The sequence below is a fragment of the Schistocerca piceifrons genome, chromosome 1, assembly GCF_021461385.2.
Source record: "Schistocerca piceifrons isolate TAMUIC-IGC-003096 chromosome 1, iqSchPice1.1, whole genome shotgun sequence".
NCBI classification, from domain to species: Eukaryota; Metazoa; Arthropoda; class Insecta; order Orthoptera; family Acrididae; genus Schistocerca; species Schistocerca piceifrons.
In genome coordinates this window covers 54,042,432-54,065,270 of record NC_060138.1, presented here as the reverse complement: position 1 = coordinate 54,065,270, position 22,839 = coordinate 54,042,432, and the positions used below count along the sequence as shown (strand labels likewise).

Below are 22,839 nucleotides of genomic sequence, written 5' to 3'. Positions count from 1 at the left end.
TTAAATCTATACTCGATGTTAACAAATTTCTCTTATTCACAAACGCTTCCCTTGCCATTGCCAATCTACATTTTATATCCTCTCTACTTCGACAATCATCAGTTATTTTTCTCCCTAAATAGCAAAACTCGTCTACTACCTTAAGTGTCTCATTTCAAGACACTGTCCATTTCGTTCAACTGCTCTTCCAAGTCCGTTGCTGTCTGTGGCAGAATTACAATGTCATCGGTGAACCTTATTGTTTTTATTTCTTCTGCAATGATTTTAACACCTACTCCGAATTTTTCTTTTGTTTTCTTCACTGCTTGCTCAATATACAGATTGAATAACATCGGCGAGAGGCTACAAACCTGTCTCACTCCCTTCCCAACCACTGCTTCCCTTTCATTCCAATCGACTCTTATAATTGCCAACTGTACAAATTGTAAATAGCCATTCGCTCGCTGTATTTTACCCCTGACACATTCAGCATTTGAATGAGAGTATTCCAGTCAACATTGTCAAAAGCTTTCTCTAAGTCTACAAATGGTAGTGTATTGGGTATAATTGCAGATATTTACTACTGTTGACTGAGGAGAGTACACTGAACCACATTACGTCAGTATTTATATCATTTGCAGACTAACAGTTATAGCTGTTTCAAATCGAATGTGTCTTGTTTTGGTTGTACTCCGTGTGACACAAGAAAGGCATTAATGCTCTTGTTCCCCTGGGAAGCAGGTCACGTGATGAAGTGTCGCTATTTGGAAACAGAACGGTTAATTTATACTGACAGATGTAGTCCACTTACTGTTGGGGTCACGACTAAGTATTTATGGGAGGATTGTTCGACGTATGGGAAAAACAAGCAACACATTGATGTGTGTAGCTATTGAGATACCACACATGAAAGTATTTGCACTTACACCCATTAGACCTTGTGTATATGCCTAACTTTCGCCACACATTAGACACAAGGTGTTTAGGTCTCTGTTCTGTAATGTGTCAGTAACCAGTGTTCTGTAATGTGCCAGTAAACCAATGCAAAAAATGTGAGATATATTATCAGTCCTTTATATGTAAACGGTGTCCCACACGGAATTGTCAACGTTCAGGGATATATTTGGAACGCTCATCTGAAGCAAGGAACTTGATTTGGACGTTCCAAATGGTTTCTGAGATGAGACAGTTGTTAACTGTATTCTGATACTGGACGCTTTTTTACCTTGTTGGTACTATGACTTGGTGTAACGCACGTGTCGTGGTTATTGATTTGCACAGTTGTGTGAATAGAACAAAATCAAAGAACATTCATTTACATTGTTATTTATGGAACACAGTATTGGTTTAAAACATGCTTAACAAACAGAATGCAAAAGAATGTGGACAATAATTGAAACAACGTTCTAGACACAGAAAATTTTTTTGACTGGGATCATATCACAAAGGGAGTCCCACAACGTTCAGTTTTGGGTCCATTAGTATTCCTAGGACAGAAAGGCATCTAGACCAAAAAGGGGGTTAAAACAATGAGCTAGGTTGGGTAGAATAAAATGTCAAACACGATGGATGGGTAAGAAAATTGTAATTCAAATTTGTATTGTCTCAGAAATCATGCTTGCATAAGGTCTTTTGTTTTGAATGAAAATTCCTGTCACATAGGTGAATATTGATCGCTGCTCCTGGGACATCCTGTGTAATAATATTAGGGTGAAATTTTAGTGTTACCCCGGCATGATGTTTTTCACAGTGCTCTATAAACAAATCCCACTGTAGATGGCAAGAAAGTGGTGAAACATGTTTGGGTAAAGAAAACAATTAAAGAACAGTTTCTTGCTTGAGGCAGTATATCTCTCGACGTTTCTCAGCAGGCATGTAAAGAAAGACCATCAACATCCAAAAGGCATTACAAACATGGCAATTGCCAAGGGATTTCTGATTTGTAAGTCTCAGGGAAAGGGGCTTGTGTGGAACGTGAAATACATTTTTCTTTATTTTCTACAAACATCACATTATAAATATAGTACATGTTGAAATAGAATTATCTCTATACTTCAAAAACGACATTGTCATATATATTTATGCATATGTGTGCTCACATCACCTCAACTATTTCCTTCTCTCACCACTTGCGAAGTACTGTCCGTGGTCACAGTCTCTCGTCTGAGCCCACCCATACCGCCCCGTCGCACCCGTCGGTGGTTGCGCGCCCGGCGGCACCGCCTGGCCCTTCACGCCGTGGCTGGCCGGTGGCTAGTGACGTCACCTGGAGGTCATCGGCAGCGGCAGCGGCAGCAGCAGCCGCGGCAGCAGACACGCGGCCAGCAGCCGCCACAGCGCGCCGGCCACACCGGGGCCACGTGACCACCAGCCGGCTGCCCCGCCGTGCTGCATCGCCGCAGGCGTCTCTCCTGCGCGACACACACACACAGAGTGGACACGACAGCAGACACCTGCTCCTCGAGGAGAGCTCGTCTCGGAAGCATCTACAACTGACTGGACGTGAATATGAGATCCTGCATCTCTGAAAAGGACGTCACAAGTATTACAAAACATACAGAAAGCCGCCCGGTGTGGCCGAGCGGCTCTAGGCGCTTCAGTCTGGAACCGCGCGACCGTTACGGTCGCAGGTTCGAATCGTGCCTCGGGCATGCATGTACGAGGGTCACTCCAAAAGAAATGCACACTATTTTTTTATATCCATTTTTTTATTCTAAATGTTTGAAAGTTTTACAATGTGTACATACGTCCTTTACGAATAATATTTTCATTAAAAATTGGTTAGCTCAGTGGTAGAGCACTTGCCCGCGAAAGTTAAAGGTCCCGAGTTCGAGTCTCGGTCCTGCACACAGTCTTAATCTGCCAGGAAGTTTCATATCAGCGTACACTCCCTCTCAACTGCCTTACGCCATCTTGGAACCAGCGCCTGTATACCCGCACGGTAAAATTCTGGACCAACCTGTTGGAGCCACTGTTTGGCAGCGTGCACAAGGGAGTCATCATCTTCAAACCTTGTTCTACGAAGAGAGTCTTTCAGTTTCCCAAAGAGATGATAGTCACACGGAGCCAGGTAAGGACTGTAAGGCGGGTGTTTCAGTGTTGTCCATCCGAGTTTTGTGATCGCTTCCATTTTTTTTTATTTTTTTTTTGTTTTTACTGACATGTGGCCGTGCATTGTGGTGCAACAGCAAAATATCCTGTTTTTGCCGATGTAGTCGAACACGACTCAGTCGAGCTTGAAGATTCTTCAATGTCGACTCATATGCATCAGAATTTATGGTGATTCCTCTTGGCATGATGTCTACAAGCAAGAGTCCTTCGGAATCGAAAAACACCGTAGCCATAACTTTTCCAGCAGGTGTGGTTTTCAATTGTTTTTGCTTGGGTAAATTTGCATGATGTCACTCCATTGATTGCCTCTTCGTCTGGTGAAACATTATGGAGCCATGTTTCAATCACCTGTTACAATTCTTCCAAGAAATTCATCTCCACCATTCTCGTACTGTTCCAAAAGTTCGCTGCATACCGTTCTTCTTGTTCCTTTGTGAGCCACTGTCAACATCCTGGGAACCCACCTTTCACAAATCTCTTATAAGTAACACACTTTCAGTATTGTGCAAACACTTCCTTCCCCTACCCCAACGTAGCGTCACAATTCGTTCACTGTAATGCGTCGGTCAGCAGTCACCAATTCGTTATCTCTCTGCACATTGTCTGGAGTGTGTGCAGTACGAGGTATCCCGCTGCGAGGACAATTCTCAATATTGCTGTGCCTGCTTTCATCACGTAACCTGCTTGCCCACCGACTAACTATACTGCGAGCGACAGTAGCATCTCCATACGTCCTTTTCAACTCTTGTGGATGTTTCCGACTGTCTCGTTTCCACAACATAGAAATTCAGTGACAGTACGTTGCTTCTGACGAAAGTCAAATGTAGCAGCCATCTGTAAGACATGCTATGACGGCGCCACTCACGGGAACAGGTTGAACTAAGTTTGAAATAAGCGGTAAGGATGTATCTACACACTGTAAAACTTTCACACATGCAGAATGAAAATTGTATTTTTACAAAATTAGTGTGCATTTCTTTTGGGGTGACCCTCGTATTTGATGTCCTTAGGTTGGTTAGGTTTAATTAGTTCTAAGTTCTAGGGGACTGATGACCTCAGATGTTAAGTTCCATAGTGCTCAGAACCATTTGAACCATGTGAACATACAGAAAATAGGCACATACCAGTGGATAGAGCACTTCTTCAAGTACAAATGCATATTACAGGTCATCGATGTGGCCACCATTTGTGACACAAATGTCAATATGGCGCAAAAAGGGCGTGTGTGCAATTCACTAAGTCACTACAACACCAGCCTGCTTTGGAAACCTGTTCTTTGGTTTGCAGTCATGATTAATTCAGTGTGACAGCGTGCACTGGGTGATTTATCTACATGTGTTGATACACTTGCCTTCTAGTGATTGCCTTTGCAAACTACACCACAGTACATATTACAAATAGAGACTTGGGGAGTTTCTCTATCCACTGATATGTGTCATTTTTCTTTACATCCTGGAGTTTACATGCAGTCATCTTCTGAAAAACTGGAGGTATTTATGAATAACCTTACAATGCAATGCAAGTCTTTTTATGTTGGACCTCCTTTTAGAAACGAAGTACTTATGAATAACTCTTCAATGCAATACCAGTCTTTTTATGTATAACCTCCTTTTGACAAAGACATATTCAGTCTTTCCACATAAATACTTCCTTCACCATTTCTTATTCAGTTCAGTTTGACATTCAGGAATTAAAGGAGCCTAGGCCATTAACGACATTATGTGCACGCTTTGTCTCTTATAACTGCAGACATGAGAAAATCGTCATTTGTATGCAATTATAGCCCAGAATATTGCAAGGCAGATGGGTACTACCAACGTGATAGCTGTGCCAGATTTTCTCTGTCAGAGAACAGATCTCTACATGTCACGATAAACTAGACATGAATATTCTTTTTGTGGTTCCATTGCACTGTGCGTGGAGTAAAAATATCGAACTAAATGATAGGCTATTTGGGGATGAATAACCATATGTAATACATACTGATGATTGTTTCGTTCTAACGGTTGGTTAACTACAGCACTGGTTTTAGATGTTTTAGTTTAGAGGCTAGTAAAGACCGGGGCTACAATAGAAAGATCTGTGTATGGATCTTGAGAAAGCTAGCTGTATGTTCTGCTGACAAACCATCCTGCTGCTCTCCTCGCCTCCACAAGGCACAGTTAGTTTTCAGAGACACAGATGTTATATTCTTATCAGGTGAGAATGATATTATCCTTGTCATAGTGAGGTCTCTGACTGATGCTTTGTATTAATGTCGGGTAATATTCTGGGTTGTGATTGGGAGACGTAAGTGTGTGTGTGTGTGTGTGTGTGTGTGTGTGTGTGTGTGTGTGTTTCTAATGGCTTAAAAGCTCTATGATTGCCCTATATGGGATAGAGAGAAGAAAATGCAAACATGACATGGCTTTGATAAAACACATTTTTTAGGGTTGAGGGAGGAAAGTATGTGTGTTCTCGTTGGCTTAGTTCCTCTATGACTCGCCCATTTGGGGTACTGAGAATAAGTCAGTGGAGGTGGCAAGCCTTAGGAGGGAGTTAAGCTAACACATGATCCAAGAACCATAAAAGAAGGGTGTATACATGGAAGAAGCCTGGAGATACTACAAGGATTCAGATAGTTTATGTAATAGTAAGACAGAGACTTAGGAACTAGGTTTTAAATTGTGAGACATTTCCAGGGGTCGATGTGGACACTGACTACAATCTATTGGTTATGAACCGTAGCTTAAAATTGAAAGAACTGCAAAAAGGTGGGAATTTAAGGATATGGGAACTGGATAACTGACAGAACCAGAGGTTGTAGAGTGTTTCAGGCAGAGCATTAGGGAATGATTGACAAGAATGGGGGAAAAAATACAGTAGACGAAGAATGGGTAGCTTTGAGAGATATAATAGTGAAGGCAGCAAACGATCAAATAGGTAAAAAGACGAGGGCTAGTAGAAATCCTTGGTTAAAAGAAGATGTATTGAATTTAATTGAAGAAAGGAGAAAATACAAAAATGCAGTAAATTAAGCAGGCAAAACGGAATACAAAGGTCTCAAAAATGAGATCGACGCGAAGTGCGAAATGGCTATGCAAGGATGGCTAGAGGATAAATGTAAGTATTTAGAGCTATATATCACTAGGGGTAAGGTAGATACTGCCTACAGGAAAATTAAAGAGACCTTTGGAGAAAAGGGAACCACTTGCATTAATATCAAGAGCTCAGATGGAAACCCAGTTCAGTCAACGAAGGGAAAGCAGAAGGGTGGAAGGAGTATACAGAGGGTCTATACAAGGGCAATGTTCTTGGGGACAATATTATGGAAAGTGAGGAGGATGTAAATGATGAAATGGGAGATTTGATGCTGCATGAAGAGTTTGATAGAGCACTGAAAGACCCAAGTCAAAACAAGGCCCCTGGAGTAGAAAACATTCCATTAGAACTACTGATACCCTCGGGAGAGCCAGCCCTGACCAAACTCTCTACCATCTGCTGAGCAAGATGTATGAAACAGGCGAAATACCTTCAGACATCAAGAAGAATGTAATAATTCCAATCCCAAAGAGAGCAGGTGTTGACGGATGTGAAATTTACCGAACTATCAGTTTAATAAGCCACGGCTGCAAAATACTAACACGAGTTCTTTACAGACGAATGGGAAAACTGGTAGAAGCCGACCTAGGGGAAGATCAGTTTGGATTCCGTAGAAATGTCGGAACACGTGAGGCAATACAAGCCCTACGACTTATGCTACAAAATGAATTAAGGAAAGGAAAACCTACGTTTCTAGCATTTGTAGACTTAGAGAAAGGTTCTGACAATGTTGACAGGAATACTCTCTTTCAAATTCTGAAGGTGGCAGGGATAAAATACAGGAAGCGAAAAGCTATTTACAATTTGTACAGTAACCTGATGGCAGTTATAAGAGTAGAGGGGCATGAAAGGGAAGTAGTGCAGGGATAAAATACAGGAAGCGAAAAGCTGTTTACAATTTGTACAGTAACCTGATGGCAGTTATAAGAGTAGAGGGGCATGAAAGGGAAGTAGTGCTTGGGAAGGGAGTGAGACAGGGTGGTAGCCTATCCCACATGTTATTCAATCTGTATATTGAGCAAGCAGTAAATTAAACAAAAGAAAAATTCGGAGTAGGAATTAAAATCCATGGAGAAGAATAAAAACTTGGAGGTTCGCCGATGACATTGTAATTCTATCAGAGACAGCAAAGGATCTGGAAGAGCAGCTAAACGGAATTGACAGTGTCTTGAAAGGACGATATAAGATGAACATCAGCAACAGCAAAACAAGGATAATGGAATGTATTTAAATTAAATTGGGTGATGCTGAGGGAATTAGATTAGGAAATGACATACTTAAAGTGGTGGACGAGTTTTGCTGTTTGGGAAGCAAAATAACTGATGATGGTCGAAGTAGAGAGGATATAATATGTAGACTGGCAATGGCAACTAAAGCGTTTCTGAAGAAGAGAAATTTGCTAACATCGAGTTTAGATTTAACCGTCAGGAAGTCGTTTCTGAAAGTATTTGTATGGAGTGTAGGCATGTATGGTAGTGAAATATGGACGATAAAGTGTTTGGACAAGAAGAGAATAGAAGCTTTCGAAATGTGGTGCTACAGAAGAATGAGGAAGATTAGATGGATAGATCACAAAACTAATGAGGAGGTATTGAATAGAATTGGGGAGGAGAGAAATTTGTCGCACAACTTGACTAGAAGAAGGGATCGCTTTGTAGGACCTATTCTGAGGCATCAAGGGATCACCAGTTTAGTATTGGAGGGCAGCGTGGAGGGTAAAAATCGTTTAGGGAGACCAAGAGATAAATACACTAAGCAGATTCAGAAGGATTTAGGTTGCAGTAGGTACTGGGAGATGAAGAAGCTTGCACAGGATAGAGTGGCATGGAGAGCTGCATCAAACCAGTTTCAGGGCTGAAGACCACAACAACAACAAGAACTGTGACTTGATGGTAGAGGAAGAAGCCAGCGGCTCTGAGTTACATACTGACTGCATGTTTCTTATTCAATTATCAGAAAAATTCTTGATTGTGAATGGGACGTCTGAATGAGTGTTTGTTTGCTAGAAATCTCTGTGAAAGTATATTTGAAAGAAAGAGGTTCGCCTTGGGAGAGTGAAGCAGCATTATGTCGTCACAGAAAGAGTCACGAGGGATGGCTTTGCAGGCGGAGGGTACAACAATGTCGTAGAAAGGGGAGCAGTTTCGTAAAATAAACGTGACACCCACCTACTACAGTCCCATTAGCTTCCAGTTTTCGTATTTGATGATGAATGCCCAGTGTCCTCCTATACCAACAAATGTTTGTGAACTATCAGAGAAGTGCTTTCAGGAACCTTAAGGGAATATTAAATTTATTGGGCAAATATTTGATTTTTTCTAACTATGAAAATGATTCGGTATATTTGCTTCCCTATAAGTTGTTATCTCCATGTGCATTGTGTCCCAAACCCTATAATTTAATCATGGAGGGCTTGACTTCAGTGGTCTTGAGACCATCAACGATTGAAAGCAGCAACAACAAGCGTCGTGTCTATGGTTTATGGTTATATTTCTCTTGGGTAGTTTTTTTTACTTTCATTTCATTATTTATTTTAATTTGTAATTTTAGGGTGACATTTAAGACTGGGCTGTTTGGATACCTTTGGTGATAACAACTTCTTAATGAGGTCTGCAGAATGGTTTCTCCTCCTCGGGCCAATGTAAGAAATAACACTCGCAGACCAACCTCTACATAAATAAATTATAACACTACCATTTACTTGAGATGATATTGTTCATAGCAGTACACAACTCTAATGGCCTGGACATTTATGATTATGAATGATTATGTATCTGTCCATATAAATGTAAGTTTAACTGGTGTTTTTTTTTTTTTTCAGCGGTTACACGATGACACAGCATATGATAATCGTAACTGAGTTCTTATATACGAAATGATTGTAAATAATGGTGCACATTGCATGCTCATATTGTACTTGTTCTACAACACATTTTATCAAAAAGTCTTTCCGACTAGGCGATTTGCTACAATACTTCACGAAGAAATGCTAAACCGTTAACCTGGACAACAAGTAACCAACTGACGCAGCGCGTTAATTTTAAATGATTATCTTATACTGAATAACGCTGTTACTATATAGTCCTGTATTTGAATATGAAGTTTATCTTCTGCTGTATTTACCCGACGCGATTTACTTTTTTCCTAGTAGCTATTTGTTCCATCACGATTCAGCGTTTCCATCCTCGGGTAGATGCTCTGAGTGGAGTACCTGCCAATTATTCTGACACAATAGCAGCGTGAGTTCATAGTTGTTGGTCCGACTTTGCGGAAACCTCGTGGTATGTGAAACAAGCTAGAACTCAGTTACGGATTCGGTTTCATCTCCTGAGGATGCAGACGAGAGAAGCCCTTGAAACTCTAACTACTGTTAACTGAACTTTACTTCAATGAGAATGTTTCATTCGGGATTTCCAGTACTTAAATCTAACCAGGAGGAGGTAATTATGTACGTCCTTTAAAGTTAAATGAAGTTACTACGAGCTCTTATATATGGCATAATTACATGATGAACGCGTGTAGAAAAATTTGTTCGCGTCAGAGAGATGTGATCTCGAAACCTTTAACAAAGAAGTTTTAAAACGTGATACACCTTCTAATTTACAATTTTTTTTCCTTTGTGGCCAATTTTTCTAATGCTGAGTAGGTGTTTGGGTTTCTATTCCTTTAAAATTTCTTGAAACTGTATCATCGTTTCCTTCATTTATTGTTTGCCATCTCAAGCTATCCACAATATCGCAAAACAATTCGAATTTTTGCCGAATTTATGAATACAGTTTCTTAAACAGATAATCATTATGCTCAATTCACTTGATATTTAGTGTGGCGCTTCCAAAGAACGTACAACAATAGAGTTGCAAGTATTTGCATAATTTAGTTTTCATTCGTACCTGTGCTGTACTACTGTTTTTTTTCTTTGCTGAAGCCCAATTCGTAGACTTTTCGAAGTATTCGTGTAATTTAGCCTCTCTGTTGCGTACCACTAGTACATGAATAAGGCCATGAACTTAATTGTTACTATATTGTCAATAAAAAATATCTGTTGATTGTTCCACAATTATTATGATAAATGTGACAATTATAATGTCTGTTAAGGATATTGTTTTTTATTCGTACATATTGCGAATAACCTTCTGCATGACTACATCATACTCAAGTACAAAGCGAAAAATTCTCACGGAGACTTCGCCTTTGACTGTTCTAAACCTGTCTGGCAGTTACGTTACTTAATGTTTTTGTTGATCTTGGATTGGAAGGAAGATTTCCTAAAGAAAGATTTTGTATTGTAACGTCTGGATTATTATATACACCCCGCCCTCAAGCTATTATTATCTATTACACTCCAAATTAAGTACAAAAATAAAACTACAGTAATATATTGGTGATTCATTAAGAAGATGGGAATAAGATACGATGTATTATGAGGACGAGAATTCCAGGCACTTTTCGCTCTGTCCTAAAAACAGATTTTTCAGTGCCATCGCCGAAGAGCTCTGGATGGCAAACAACATCGAAACAATGCCAGAACAGCTTACGTATCACGTGACGCACAGTGTCTCCCTACTGTGCATGTATCTTACGCATATCTACAGTGCTCAGTCAAAACATGGTAAGAAAAGCAGAACTGAAATATATTTTGAGAGATACAAGAAACACAACAGAAGTGCAGTGGATAGCTTTGTGACATGGGATACAGAAGCCAACAGCTAACAGTCAGAAAAAAACAACACTTTTAAAATCTCCATATATAAAAGGCAATGTCCTGACTTGCTGATTGACGCATCATCGGCCAGCCCTAAACCGCTAAGAATAGAAACGTGTAATTAGCAAAATGTGTTGATCTTGTACTGTAGGCATTGTTTAAAAAGGGATCTATCGATGTCCCAACCCTAAGGGGGGAATTTCTTTAAAAGTTGCTATTAAGGTAACTTTGAAGCTGAACCTACAAAAACTAGTATCTTGTTTGTCGGTCGGAAATAAAGAAATACGGTGATTTGGATATTCAGAAATTTAATCCAGTGGGGCTGAAAGCTTTGTTTGATAATGTATCATTATTGTAGCACTACTAGTATTTTTAAAAAATATTTCTATGAACGTTGTTATTACGGTTACAAACAAAAAATAATGTTTCTGCCTTTTTGGAAACTGAATCTCTAAGGGGGTGAAATAGGAAATGAGATATTTTGTGGAAATATTTTATTATGAAACCTTTGTAAAGGCAAATCTTTGAAAACTGGAATTTCCCTTGTCAGTCACAAACTTAAGAAAAATACGTATTTCACTATTTCTGGAAATTCAACCCTTAAGGGACTGAAACAGGATCACACTGACTCATTGACACATCGGCGCCCAGAGCAAACCACTAAGGATAGATCCTTGAAGTTTAGAGACGGGGTTTATCTTATCCTAAACGCGTCGTTAAGGAGCACCAAACCTAAGGAGGTGAAAAAGGTAAAGGCTTTTTCAAAGTATGTCGCTGATAAGCGAATTTTAAAACTAGAGTTACGAAAACTGGTGTTAAATTTCTAGTCAGAATAGAAAAAGTACGTGTTTCAAAATTTTTGGAAATTCGACCACTATGAGGGTAAAATAGTTCGAGGAAGTATTTTGAAAATAGTAATTCCTAAAGAACAACAAAAGGATTTTGAAGACTACATCTAAGAAAACTGATGTTTGACTTTTAGGTTAGAAATTAAAGAAAATACATGTTTCAGTGTTTCTGGAAATCCTACCACTAAGAGAGGGCAACAGGGGACGAAACTTTTTTAGGAAATACTTCGTTACATTAAACAATTTTAAAGCTAAATTTATGAAAATTGGTATTTCTGTTCTTGATTAGATGTAAAGAAATACTTTTTAGAGGATGGAAGTCGCTATGAAAAGTCTCTACAATAACACAAAAGGTGTGATTAAGAAAAACCTTGGACTCCAGCTGCTCAATTGCTTTCTGGTCAGAATCACATTCGAAAAAAGCCATACTTATATGTACTTAATTAGCGTGAAAAGCTTAGAAATTGTTGCAGTTTGAGAACAACATAAAAATTTAATTAAATAAAAAAAGAAAAATCTTTGTAGGCTACCTAATCTACACGAGCCAGTCAGTGTGCTCTAAGCTACTGATGCACTAATCCAAATAAGGCAGGTACTGACTTCACTGACTTGGTTCGATAGCCCCATCCTTTCGAGAACTCATGGTTGCAAAATACTGACACGATTTATTTACAAAACAATTGAAAGAGTCTGAGAAGCCGACCGTCAGGAAGATCAGCTTGGGTACCGGAGGAATTACTTAACATTAGAGGCAAAAATGACGTTACTGATCTATCTGTATAGAATTAGTAAGTAAAATCTGTATTGGTAGGCTCTGTAAACTTAATGACAGATTTTAATCATGTCGTCGGTAATGAAATTTAGTAATACTGAGTAGCAGCCAAAATTTCATGAAGTGAAAAGTTATGTCCAGTCACGAAAACTGATAACGGCCAGGAGAGCAGTGTGTTTACCACAATCCCCTCCATATCCACATCCGGTGATGCACTAGGGCTGAGGATGGCAAGGCAGCCAGACGGTACCTTTGGGCATTCAAGGTCTGTTCGGACGGTATTTGTCTGTTTATCTGAAAAGTTATGTGCAACTAACATAATACCGGGCTATAGTTATAAGAGTCAAAGGACATGAATTGAGAAAGAACTAGGATAAGGTTATAACCTACTTCGTATGCTACTCAATCTATACTTTGGTCAAACAGTGAGTGAAAGCGAGGGGAAATTTGGAAATAGAAATAAGGATCTGCGAGATGGAATAAAAGCCTTTGATATTTGTCGACGATATGGTAATTCTGTCAGAGATGGAAAAGAACGTGGAACAGTAGTTAAACTGAATGGATGGTACATCGAAGAGAAGTTACAAGAAATATTAACAAAAGTACAAGAAGTAATAGACAAGTTTTGCTACCTGTGGAGAAAAACGACTGGTGGTGGTTGAAGCTAAGAGGACATAACATGCGGACTTGCAGTGGGAAGGTAAGCTTTTCATAAAAATACTTTAGGCAAATTATACAAATATAAGATTTTATTAAAGCTGTCTTGATCGCAATAATGAGAATGACTGGTATCAGATGCTGATCACTCAACAGAACTTTCATTATACTTAACGATTGAAACCGATTAACATTGTTAACGATTAACATTGTTACTAAATTTTGTGAGCACGATAACTTCAATAAAGACATTTGCTAATATTCGATCATATACTCCATAAATAACGTATAGTTGCTTGTACAATTTCGAACAAAATTTTCCACAGAAGTAGCAACTGAACTGGGTGAGAGATGTGGATGACGTTCTGTGTTTGTGGACAAGTGCCACTGTGCCGTTGGATACATTAATACAATATTTCGGCTTCCAACATAAGAAAACGCTCTTCACAATGGAGCTTAGAGTCTCTCCTATAAATGTATTGGAGCTTAATATATATTGGCTCAAAGAGACATTTATTTAGCATTTACAGGAAAACCATGGCTACAGATGCAGTAATCGCTGAAGCTCCCACCACCCATACAGACACAAACACGTAGCTTTTCATTCAATACTGCATCTGCTCATATCTGTTTCAGTATCTCAGTCTGTTCAAACAGAACTAAAAACCATCAAATACATCGCCATAAATAATGGCTATTGCTCTGCCGTATGTACAAGATTTCAGATATTCTCGGAAAAAAGTCGAAGCCTCGCAACTCTGCATTTTATAATACAAACAGCGCATCCACATCTTAACTCAATAGGAAAGACAAACAGTAACGCTTCCCACAGAGTGGTGTGCATAAGGTCACATTTAAGGATTGTGATAAAGTAGATATTGATAAATCTGGCGCAACTGTGGCAGTTTAGTTTATATGAATATGGCAGAAGCATGAGATTAAGAAAGTAAGTTTTAATCTTTGCCTTCTTTGCCTATGATCTTTTAACAGAGAACCAGTCATCTGATGTAGAACGTGAAGCAATACAGTCTCTAAAGAGAAGAAGAAAAAAGGGGAATCTGCCAAAAATACTGGAAATTAACAAACAAATCACACAGAATGTATAATAGTTTTGATTTACAATTCTTTTCAATTAAGCTTTAGTTATAAATAACAGACTGAAACTTAACGAAGTTGAGGCACACGGCAATCAGTCACAATCTCATTAGTCAAACACAGGGCTATAACAAGTGATTGAAGCGATTTCATAAATTCACTGTAGCTCCATTCATTGACATATGGTCACGACACACTACAGATACGTAGAAAAACTCATAAAGTTTTGTTCGGCTGAAGCCGCACTTCAGGTTTCTGCCGCCAGAGCGCTCGTGAGCGCAGTGAGACAAAATGGCGACAGGAGCCGAGAAAGCGTATGTCGTGCTTGAAATGCGCTCACATCAGTCAGTCATAACAGTGCAACGACACTTCAGGCCGAAGTTCAACAAAGATCCACCAACTGCTAACTCCATTCGGCGATGGTATGCGCAGTTTAAGGCTTCTGGAGGCCTCTGTAAGGGTAAATCAACGGGTCGGCCTGCAGTGAGCGAAGAAACGGTTGAACGCGTGCGGGCAAGTTTCACGCGTAGCCTGCGGAAGTCGACGAATAAAGCAAGCAGGGCGCTAAACGTACCACAGCCGACGGTTTGAAAAATCTTACAGAAAAGGCTAAAGCAGAAGCCTTACCGTTTACAATTGCTACAAGCCCTGACACCCGATGACAAAGTCAAACGCTTTGAATTTTCGGCGCTGTGGAGTCATGATCAGCAATTCATGTCATGGCCTCCACGCTCTCTCGACTTAACCCCATGCAATTTCTTTCTGTGGGGTTATGTGAAAGATTCAGTGTTTAAACCTCCTCTACCAAGAAACGTGCCAGAACTGCGAGCTCGCATCAACGATGCTTTCGAACTCATTGATGGGGACATGCTGCGCCGAGTGTGGGAGGAACTTGATTATCGGCTTGATGTCTGCCGAATCACTAAAGTGGTGCATATCGAACATTTGTGAATGCCTAAAAAAACTTTTTGAGTTTTTGTATGTGTGTGCAAAGCATTGTGAAAATATCTCAAATAATAAAGTTATTGTAGAGGTGTGAAATCGCTTCAATCATTTGTAATAACCCTGTATAAATGTAGATACAAAAATCTAACGGTCAGACCTACCAAATCCATTCAGCATATTGTGTTTACACAAAGCATGTATTGCAAATAAGATAACTTCAACGCATGTATTGGCAAAATTCAGTAGCTAGTGCAGGAATGTGCTAAAATGCAAACGTAAATGTGAAATTGGAGACTTGTTTATATAAAAAAGAAATAATGCTATGAGTAGTATAAACTTTATTTTGAACTGTCAGGGCTACTAATCCCCGTGATTTTTCATATGTCATTTCGTATTATAAGGGACATTGCTAGATTCTAACGTCAGAAGCACATATTAGATTGAAGATAAATACATATAAAGGAATATTTTAGTCAGGGAGCTACAACTGAAGGTAATGAACCCACACCTAGGGCGCAGGTTAAGGTCCATAAACGTTCACTGCCAATAAGACGAATCGTCAAGGGGTGGATGGGGATCCATTCAGTAAAGCCTCTAGGAAGTGTCTTAAGTCGTTAAAGAAACATTATTACAACAGTAGAAAACGTCCAACCAAAAGTAGGCAAAAAGTGAGGAGGAACGTTAGCAGCACTCAAACCCCATCTTTAGATATTGTGAACCTTTATGCTGAGGAACCGGTTACCAATGCTATTGGAGTCATTAAGGAAAATTTGTGCTCTCGGAGTAGGCTGTCGAATGATGAAAGTAACAAATTTATTGATTTGTTATAGGATGGTTTGAAGTAAAATGACTGAAATATAATGGAGAAAAGTATCTTCACAATGACGGGCTTAGCATGGGCAGCTCGGCTTGTTGGCCGACATATTCATCAACTATTTCGAAAAGTGGTGTTTTAGTGAAAAGCTACATATGGCAGTGCAGATAGTGTACTTTAGGTAGGGTGATGACAGACTGGTGTTGGTTAATGATAATGGTATTGTAATTCATACAACTGCAGACAGACTCAATGGATTGCATAAAAAGTGAAATTCACCTGCGAAATGGAAACCAATGGTTCCGTTAACTTCTTAGACTTACATTTCGGGAATGATAATGGGAAACACAGGTTCGGGGTTTTGAGAAAAAAATATTTATGCCATTATTTTTACTGACCACCATTCAAATCACCAGAACCAGCATAAGAATACCTTCATCTATTTTTCTGTTAACCGTCTTCTCAAGCTGCCACTCTCACCTGCTGAACGTGTAAAACACTATTTAATATATTGCCAGGGCGAACAACTACGCTCTCATCACGTAGATAAAATTTACAAAAGTATTGTAAAAAATACCAAGATGCAAGACAAATATAGGTAGCAACAAAATGGAAGGTACAGATAACAAGTGCATTTGCGTGCCATACAAAGGTAGCATCAGTTTACAAAAAACAAAACATAACAACCTTGGGCTTCTTTTGGTTAATGAGGTTGATAAATGAAATATGCATCACGAATCAAGTGGGTACGGAATGGAATGTCCACACTGACACCTGTTTACGGAACAGCCTGGTGAAAAGCTTACGTTCAGCTTTGGTGAACACGCAGCGTCGGATAGGCGGCATGTAGCTGACAGATGCAACTTCACCGCCCACCTGGTTGAGAGGCGACACGCCCTCGTCTTTCTGAAATCGGGAGTCATATTGCTGCACAAGGCCTCAGCCTTCATTGATCTCCCAGAAAATATGTATATATACCTTCATCTGAGGTCATCTGGTGTTCACCTGCTCAATGAACAGGTCCAGGTGAAGAACAGCTGGTTTTGGGAATTTTTCGACGATCTGGTGCATTGGGGAACGAGGCGTCGCGAGCCATGACATGGGAATTTCAGCCTACCTTTAAAATGACAACACTTGGCATGGTAATATTTGAGAACATAGCTTATTATTAACAGTGAATCGTTTTGTCTTCCATTTTGTTGGTACTATCCATTGGCATGTCTTTTTTACCACCAAACAAGTAAATCACTAGTCAATTTTCTACCTTAAAGGCCAGGTATAGTGGCAGTTTGTTTTACTGTCTTTCTGCAAACAGCGTAACGCAGTTGGATCTACAGTATACATGTATATATGAAATTTTACGTTTTGTTAAATGTATCTGGTTAACTCAGCCTTGTCATATTTGATCGTCATTATTTTACTACCATGTTAACACATCTTCATAAAAATTGTTTGTAAAGTACTTTTATATTTCTTTTATATCAAATACTTACTGAATTGCTTAACCACTATGATATGAATGACTGTGTTAGATTTTAGCTTTTGACGATTTTCGAATTGGTGTGTAACTGTATTTTATCAAAGTGATCATCAACAAAGTTTTTTAGTTTTTATATTTTTATTACTACAATGATGTAACGGTTTTGTATAGGACAGTTATGTGAACGTATTAACAATCTTTTGAATAGGTTTTGGAGGAGCAATTCACCACCAAGATATGAGCTAGCACGTTCCACGCTACATTTCTTGAATATTTCAAAGAGACATGCAAATATGCTTGTTGACTTTTGATATTACAAAAAAAGAAAGAAGGGTTTTAAGCTACTGTATTGAAATGAAAATCTGTTAGTTAATTTGTAACATTGATGTCATTATTTGCGCTACATGACGTAAACTAAGGCCCCTGTACTTGCTCTAAAGAACCGCCTCTGGCCACACACCAATAAGGTTGTATGGTGACATGTACTGCCGCGAATCCGTTGATTGTCGCTCTGTCGATCAGAATGGATAGCTGCTATTGGGTAACATGGTGTTCTACTTATCGTTCAACATACAGAATCGAATTTGTTTAATACTGAAACTTTTTTTCAAAATTATTTTTCACCAGTTGTCGAACGTACCTCCACAAAATAATTGTTTCCTCTTTTGATTAAGTCATTGTTTGTGTGTGAAAATTGTAATATTTCCCCATATAAGCGTTACACATGCCATCATTTTTGTAACCTCTGAATAAATGATACCTGTGTAAGTCGTACGTCAATGTATCTATGTTTTGCGACATTCAGTTGACATCTGAAGATGGCGTAAGAAGCCAGAGGCCCGTTATTGACCATATAAATATAATTTTTCAAATCATCAGAAAGTTTTTCCTATATAATATTAAAAGTTTAAGTATTACGGATTCTTTTAAGAAAGTATACCTTTATGTGTACTGCTAAACTGAAGTTAAACATGGATGATAATCGGGGCAGTCTAGAAAGGAATGGAACATTTTGAAATGTTGTGCTAAAGAAGAATGCGGAAGATTGGATGAGTAGATCGAAACACTAGTAGCGAGATACTCAAATTAATTGCGGAAAAAAGACCGAGGTACTACTTGACTGAAAGAAGGAATCGGTTAGTAGGGCAAAATAGGTGACATAATGTGGTTACTAAGTGAAATGTGGGAAGTGAGAATTGTAGAGGGAGCTCAAGGCTGAACTACAGTAATGAGTTTCAAGCTCTTATAGACTGCTGTAGCTACAAAGAGATGAACAGACTTGTGCTAAGACAGACTAGCGTGGAAAGCGGTATCAAACCAGTCGTTGGACTGAAGACCACTACAGGAACCAGTCACGGGCAACGATCTACATATGTGAAACAACCCTATACATAAGACCTTCTCGCGTGCTCAAGCATAAGCAACTGAATCTAGAGACTAATGTCTGACTCTTAAGCAATCCCATCATCAAACTGACCCAATCGAAAATTAACTTGGGGCTAGACTAAGCCAGGCCACCGTGTCTGATAACGACATACGGTTACAGACGACTTGATGTGGCCAACCCCGCTAGCTTTACGATGGTCGGTCAGGTCAGGTGACAATGTACTTCAATTTCTCTTTTTCGTCAGCCTCCCAGCGTAATATTATCGGTTACTTAATTATAATATTAGCAGTTCCCGGCCACGCGTTGTTGCGGCTCCGTCTGACGAATAGAAAAGAAAGTGAAGAGAAAGCACACGTTTCTAATATATATGCAAATTGATTATACGTCCTTAACTCCTACTCAACCCCATCTCCACCTCTTCCCTCTCTTCATCCATCTCCTCCTCCTTCCCTCTCTCTGTCACTCACTTCAGCCCTCCTCTCTCTGATGGTCTTTTCCACCGGCCTCTCTCCATCCCCTCCTAGCCCTCTCTCTCCCCCTCTCTCTGTTGATCACCTTCTCCCTCCGTTCTTTGTATATTCTCCTCCCCTCGCTGTCTCTGTCTCCTCCTGGTCCCTCTCTCTCCCTCCCTCTCTGTCCATCGCGTCCTCTCCATTTCCATCTTCTCCTTCTCCCCCCTCCCTCCCAATCCCCTTCTGGCCCTCTGTCCATCTCCTGCTTTCTATATCCGCTGATTCCACCTTCTGTCTGCCTGTTCTTTCTCCTACTCTCCGACCCTGCACCTTGTTTATTGTTATTGCAAATTCAGATTCTTTAATAGTATTCTAATCATAACCCGATAAACCACAAATAACACTTTTCTGTTAGCCGACAACGTTTGACTATTACATATCTGATAAATATGTGTATATTATGTGCACTGAAAAATATGTAGCCTATATCCATCCAAATGTCAATTAGAGTAGTGAGTAAAAGTTTTAATTTTCGAGGATATTGGTAATAACGATTCCCCTTTATATATTACATATTTGTTCACATAATACATATAGATTAAAAATAGGCATATAACAACGGGAGCGTATTTGAACGGGAGGACGACGGTTCAATCCCGCGTCTGGCCATCCTGATTTAGGTTTTCCGTGATTTCCCTAAATCGCTCCAGGCAAATGCCGGGATGGTTCCTTTCAAAGGGCACGGCCGACTTCCTTCCCCGTCCTTCCCTAATCCGATGAGACCGATGACCTCGCTGTCTGGTCTCCTTCCCCGAAACAACCAACCAACCAACGTATTTGAATAACACGTTGCGTCAATCTTTCAAAACAGTTAGTGAGATTTATGAGTTCGAGCAAACGAACATTTATGTTATTATTTATATAGAGGAGTTAATTGCAGTTATCTCTACATAAATGCATACTGCAAGACATCCAATTATGGTAATGTCATCAACTATATTTCACGTTACATTGTCTTATATCGAGTTCGTCAGTGCAGTTCCGTTTCCGTAGTGTGGCTTATCACTTTACATTAACGTTTCAGATCTCCAATGGCAGGTCACTGCAAAGCCAAGCCTCACTCAAACAAAAGAAAAAAAGCGGCCTCCTTTGCTTTGATTTCTCAGCTTAAGCAATCAACTAGACATAAATTAACTGTTATTTGCTTGTCTAGTAAGCACGTGAGTGTAAACGCTTCCGGAAATGCTCATGATTTTTTTGACCTTTTATAACTAGATCTTTAATTTCTTATTCTTATAATACTTAAAACTGGTCTTTTAACGCTGTGTTTATGCTTCCCAGGCCTTACTAACAAGGGAACCTCCCCATCGCACCCCCCTCAGATTAAGTTATAAGTTGGCACAGTGGATAGGACTTGATAAACTGAACACAGATCAACTGAGAAAACAGGAAGAAGTTGTGTGGAAATGTGAAAAAATAAACAAAATATACAAACTGAGTAGTCCATGGGCCACATAAGCAATATCAAGGACAATCTGGGTTCAGGACCGCCGTGGTCCCGTGGTAGCGTGAGCAGCTGCTGAACGAGAGGTCCTTGGTTCAAGTCTTCCCTCGACTGAAAATTTTACTTTCTTTATTTTTGGATAGTTATTATCTTTCCGTTCGTTCATTGACGTCTCTGTTCGCTGTAATAAGTTTAGTTTCTGTGTTTTGCGACCGCATAGCAAAACCGTGCGATTAGTAGACGAAAGGACGTGCCTCTCCAATGGGAACTGAAAACATTTGATCGCAAGGTCATAGGTCAACCGATTCCTCCACAGGAAAACACATCTGATATATTCTGTACGACACTGGTGACGGCATGTGCGTCACATGACAGGAATATGTTGTCGACCCACCAAACTTGTGCACTTGGTGAATGGGTAAAAAGATTCTTCTACCTTGCCCGATTTAGGTTTTCTTGTGGATGTGATAATCACTCCCAAGAAAGTGATGAAAACATAAGAGTTTGTCACATAAACTGAAAATAAAAAGTTAAAAATCTTCACTCGATGGAGGATTTGAACCAAGGACCTTTCCTTCCGCAGGTGCTCACGTTACCACGAGACCACGGCGCTCCTGCGTTCTCAGTCCCCTTTATGTTGCATATCTTCGCATGAACTACTCAGTTAGTATATTTGGTTTATTTTTTCACAGTTCCACACAACTTCTTTCTGTTTTCTCAATTGATCTGTGTTCAGTTTTCTAAGGCCTATCCACTGTGCCAAGTTATAACTAAATCTGAGGGGGGTGCGATGGGGAGGTTCCCTTGTAAGTAAAATCCGTAGCTCACTGACGCATGGTCGATCTCATTAACAAAGGACACAAAGAGTCTCGAAAAAGTCCACTATCATTGTGAACTTCGGCGAGTAATACCGGTTAGATTGTCTAGTGTGCTTATTTATTTGTTATATACTATCATGCTTCGGCTACTGCCATCATCATACAATGGTATCACCCGAAACATGGGAAAAAATGTTGTGAAAGAGAGATATGCTCAAAGTAGTGAGTACAATACTGTGCAAACAGATATTTGCCGTTCCCTACTGCCAGAGTATCTACGCTGCTGACCAAAGTATGCTCTACACTGTAAAGCTACACGGTTAAAGGTAACAGGAAGATAGAATAGACAAGGAATAAATTGCAAAAGTTCTGCCTGTACCACCATGCCATTAATCATAAAAAGACAGAATTTTCATTCTCTGCTGACAGTTGATACGCACTAAACACTTGAAGCAAATATGACTAGACAACACAGTGATCTGTATTACATTATTGTGCAAGTAATGGAGTCAGATGGAACGTTACATGTCTGTGATAGACGTTGTCATTTGCTACTGTCTGTTTCCCCTACTAAGGTATGACCAGCGTTACTTTGCCAGTTCCGGAAATACAGCACCTTGCTGTGGGTGGCCGCACAGTTGTTTGTTCCAGTACAAATACACTGTAGTTTGAGGATGGTAGCCAACACCTGCGGCACTCAACTCACCACTGATGACGTAGACGAAGACGGTGGTGCTGGCGACGGCCGCCAGGGCGCACGTGTAGTTGCCGGAGTCACGGCGGTTCGCGTTGGCGATGTACAGCCGGCTGGTCGCCATGCCGGGTCCCATGTCCGTCTTCACGCTGCAAGGGCAAACACAGTGGATATACAGCACCTACCAGCTATACGGCCACAGGCTTGTGCGTCAGGAATTGTTTTGGTTTACATTCTGAATACTTGGCTGCGTCACTGCGATTCTTGTCCTGTCAGTGAATTTCTGCACACTTTATACCTGTATATCATGGGTAGCTGAGCGTCGCATGGCATGAGGTCAGTGTGATTATAGCGCCAAATGGTGCAGGCCCGGCAACACGAGGCTCTGGAAGGTGCAGGAGGAGAGTCTGTGTGTACCAATCAGTGAGCAATTACTGCACAGTGTGAGGATGTTCTTCATTAAGACATGGCCCGGAGGCAACATCCGGATGACTTCGCAC

At 40.0% G+C, this 22,839-nt stretch overlaps 1 protein-coding gene across 3 annotated transcripts in view; it reads right to left on the bottom strand.

Moving 5' to 3' along the window:
• Positions 1-1,961: 1,961 nt before the first annotated feature.
• Positions 1,962-22,839, bottom strand: part of LOC124801555 (nectin-4-like) — a 468,485-nt gene continuing 447,607 nt past the window's right edge. For 2 of the 3 annotated variants that reach the window (XM_047263083.1, XM_047263082.1), the window contains exons 6-7: positions 22,352-22,488; positions 1,962-2,390 (exon numbers count right to left, since the gene is read on the bottom strand). In XM_047263083.1, coding sequence (XP_047119039.1) covers positions 2,242-2,390; positions 22,352-22,488 — 286 coding nt within the window. In that variant the 3' untranslated portion in view covers positions 1,962-2,241. Of the gene's footprint in view, positions 2,391-2,452; positions 2,504-22,351; positions 22,489-22,839 lie in introns of those variants that run through there. The other variant, XM_047263085.1, reaches the window with a different exon arrangement.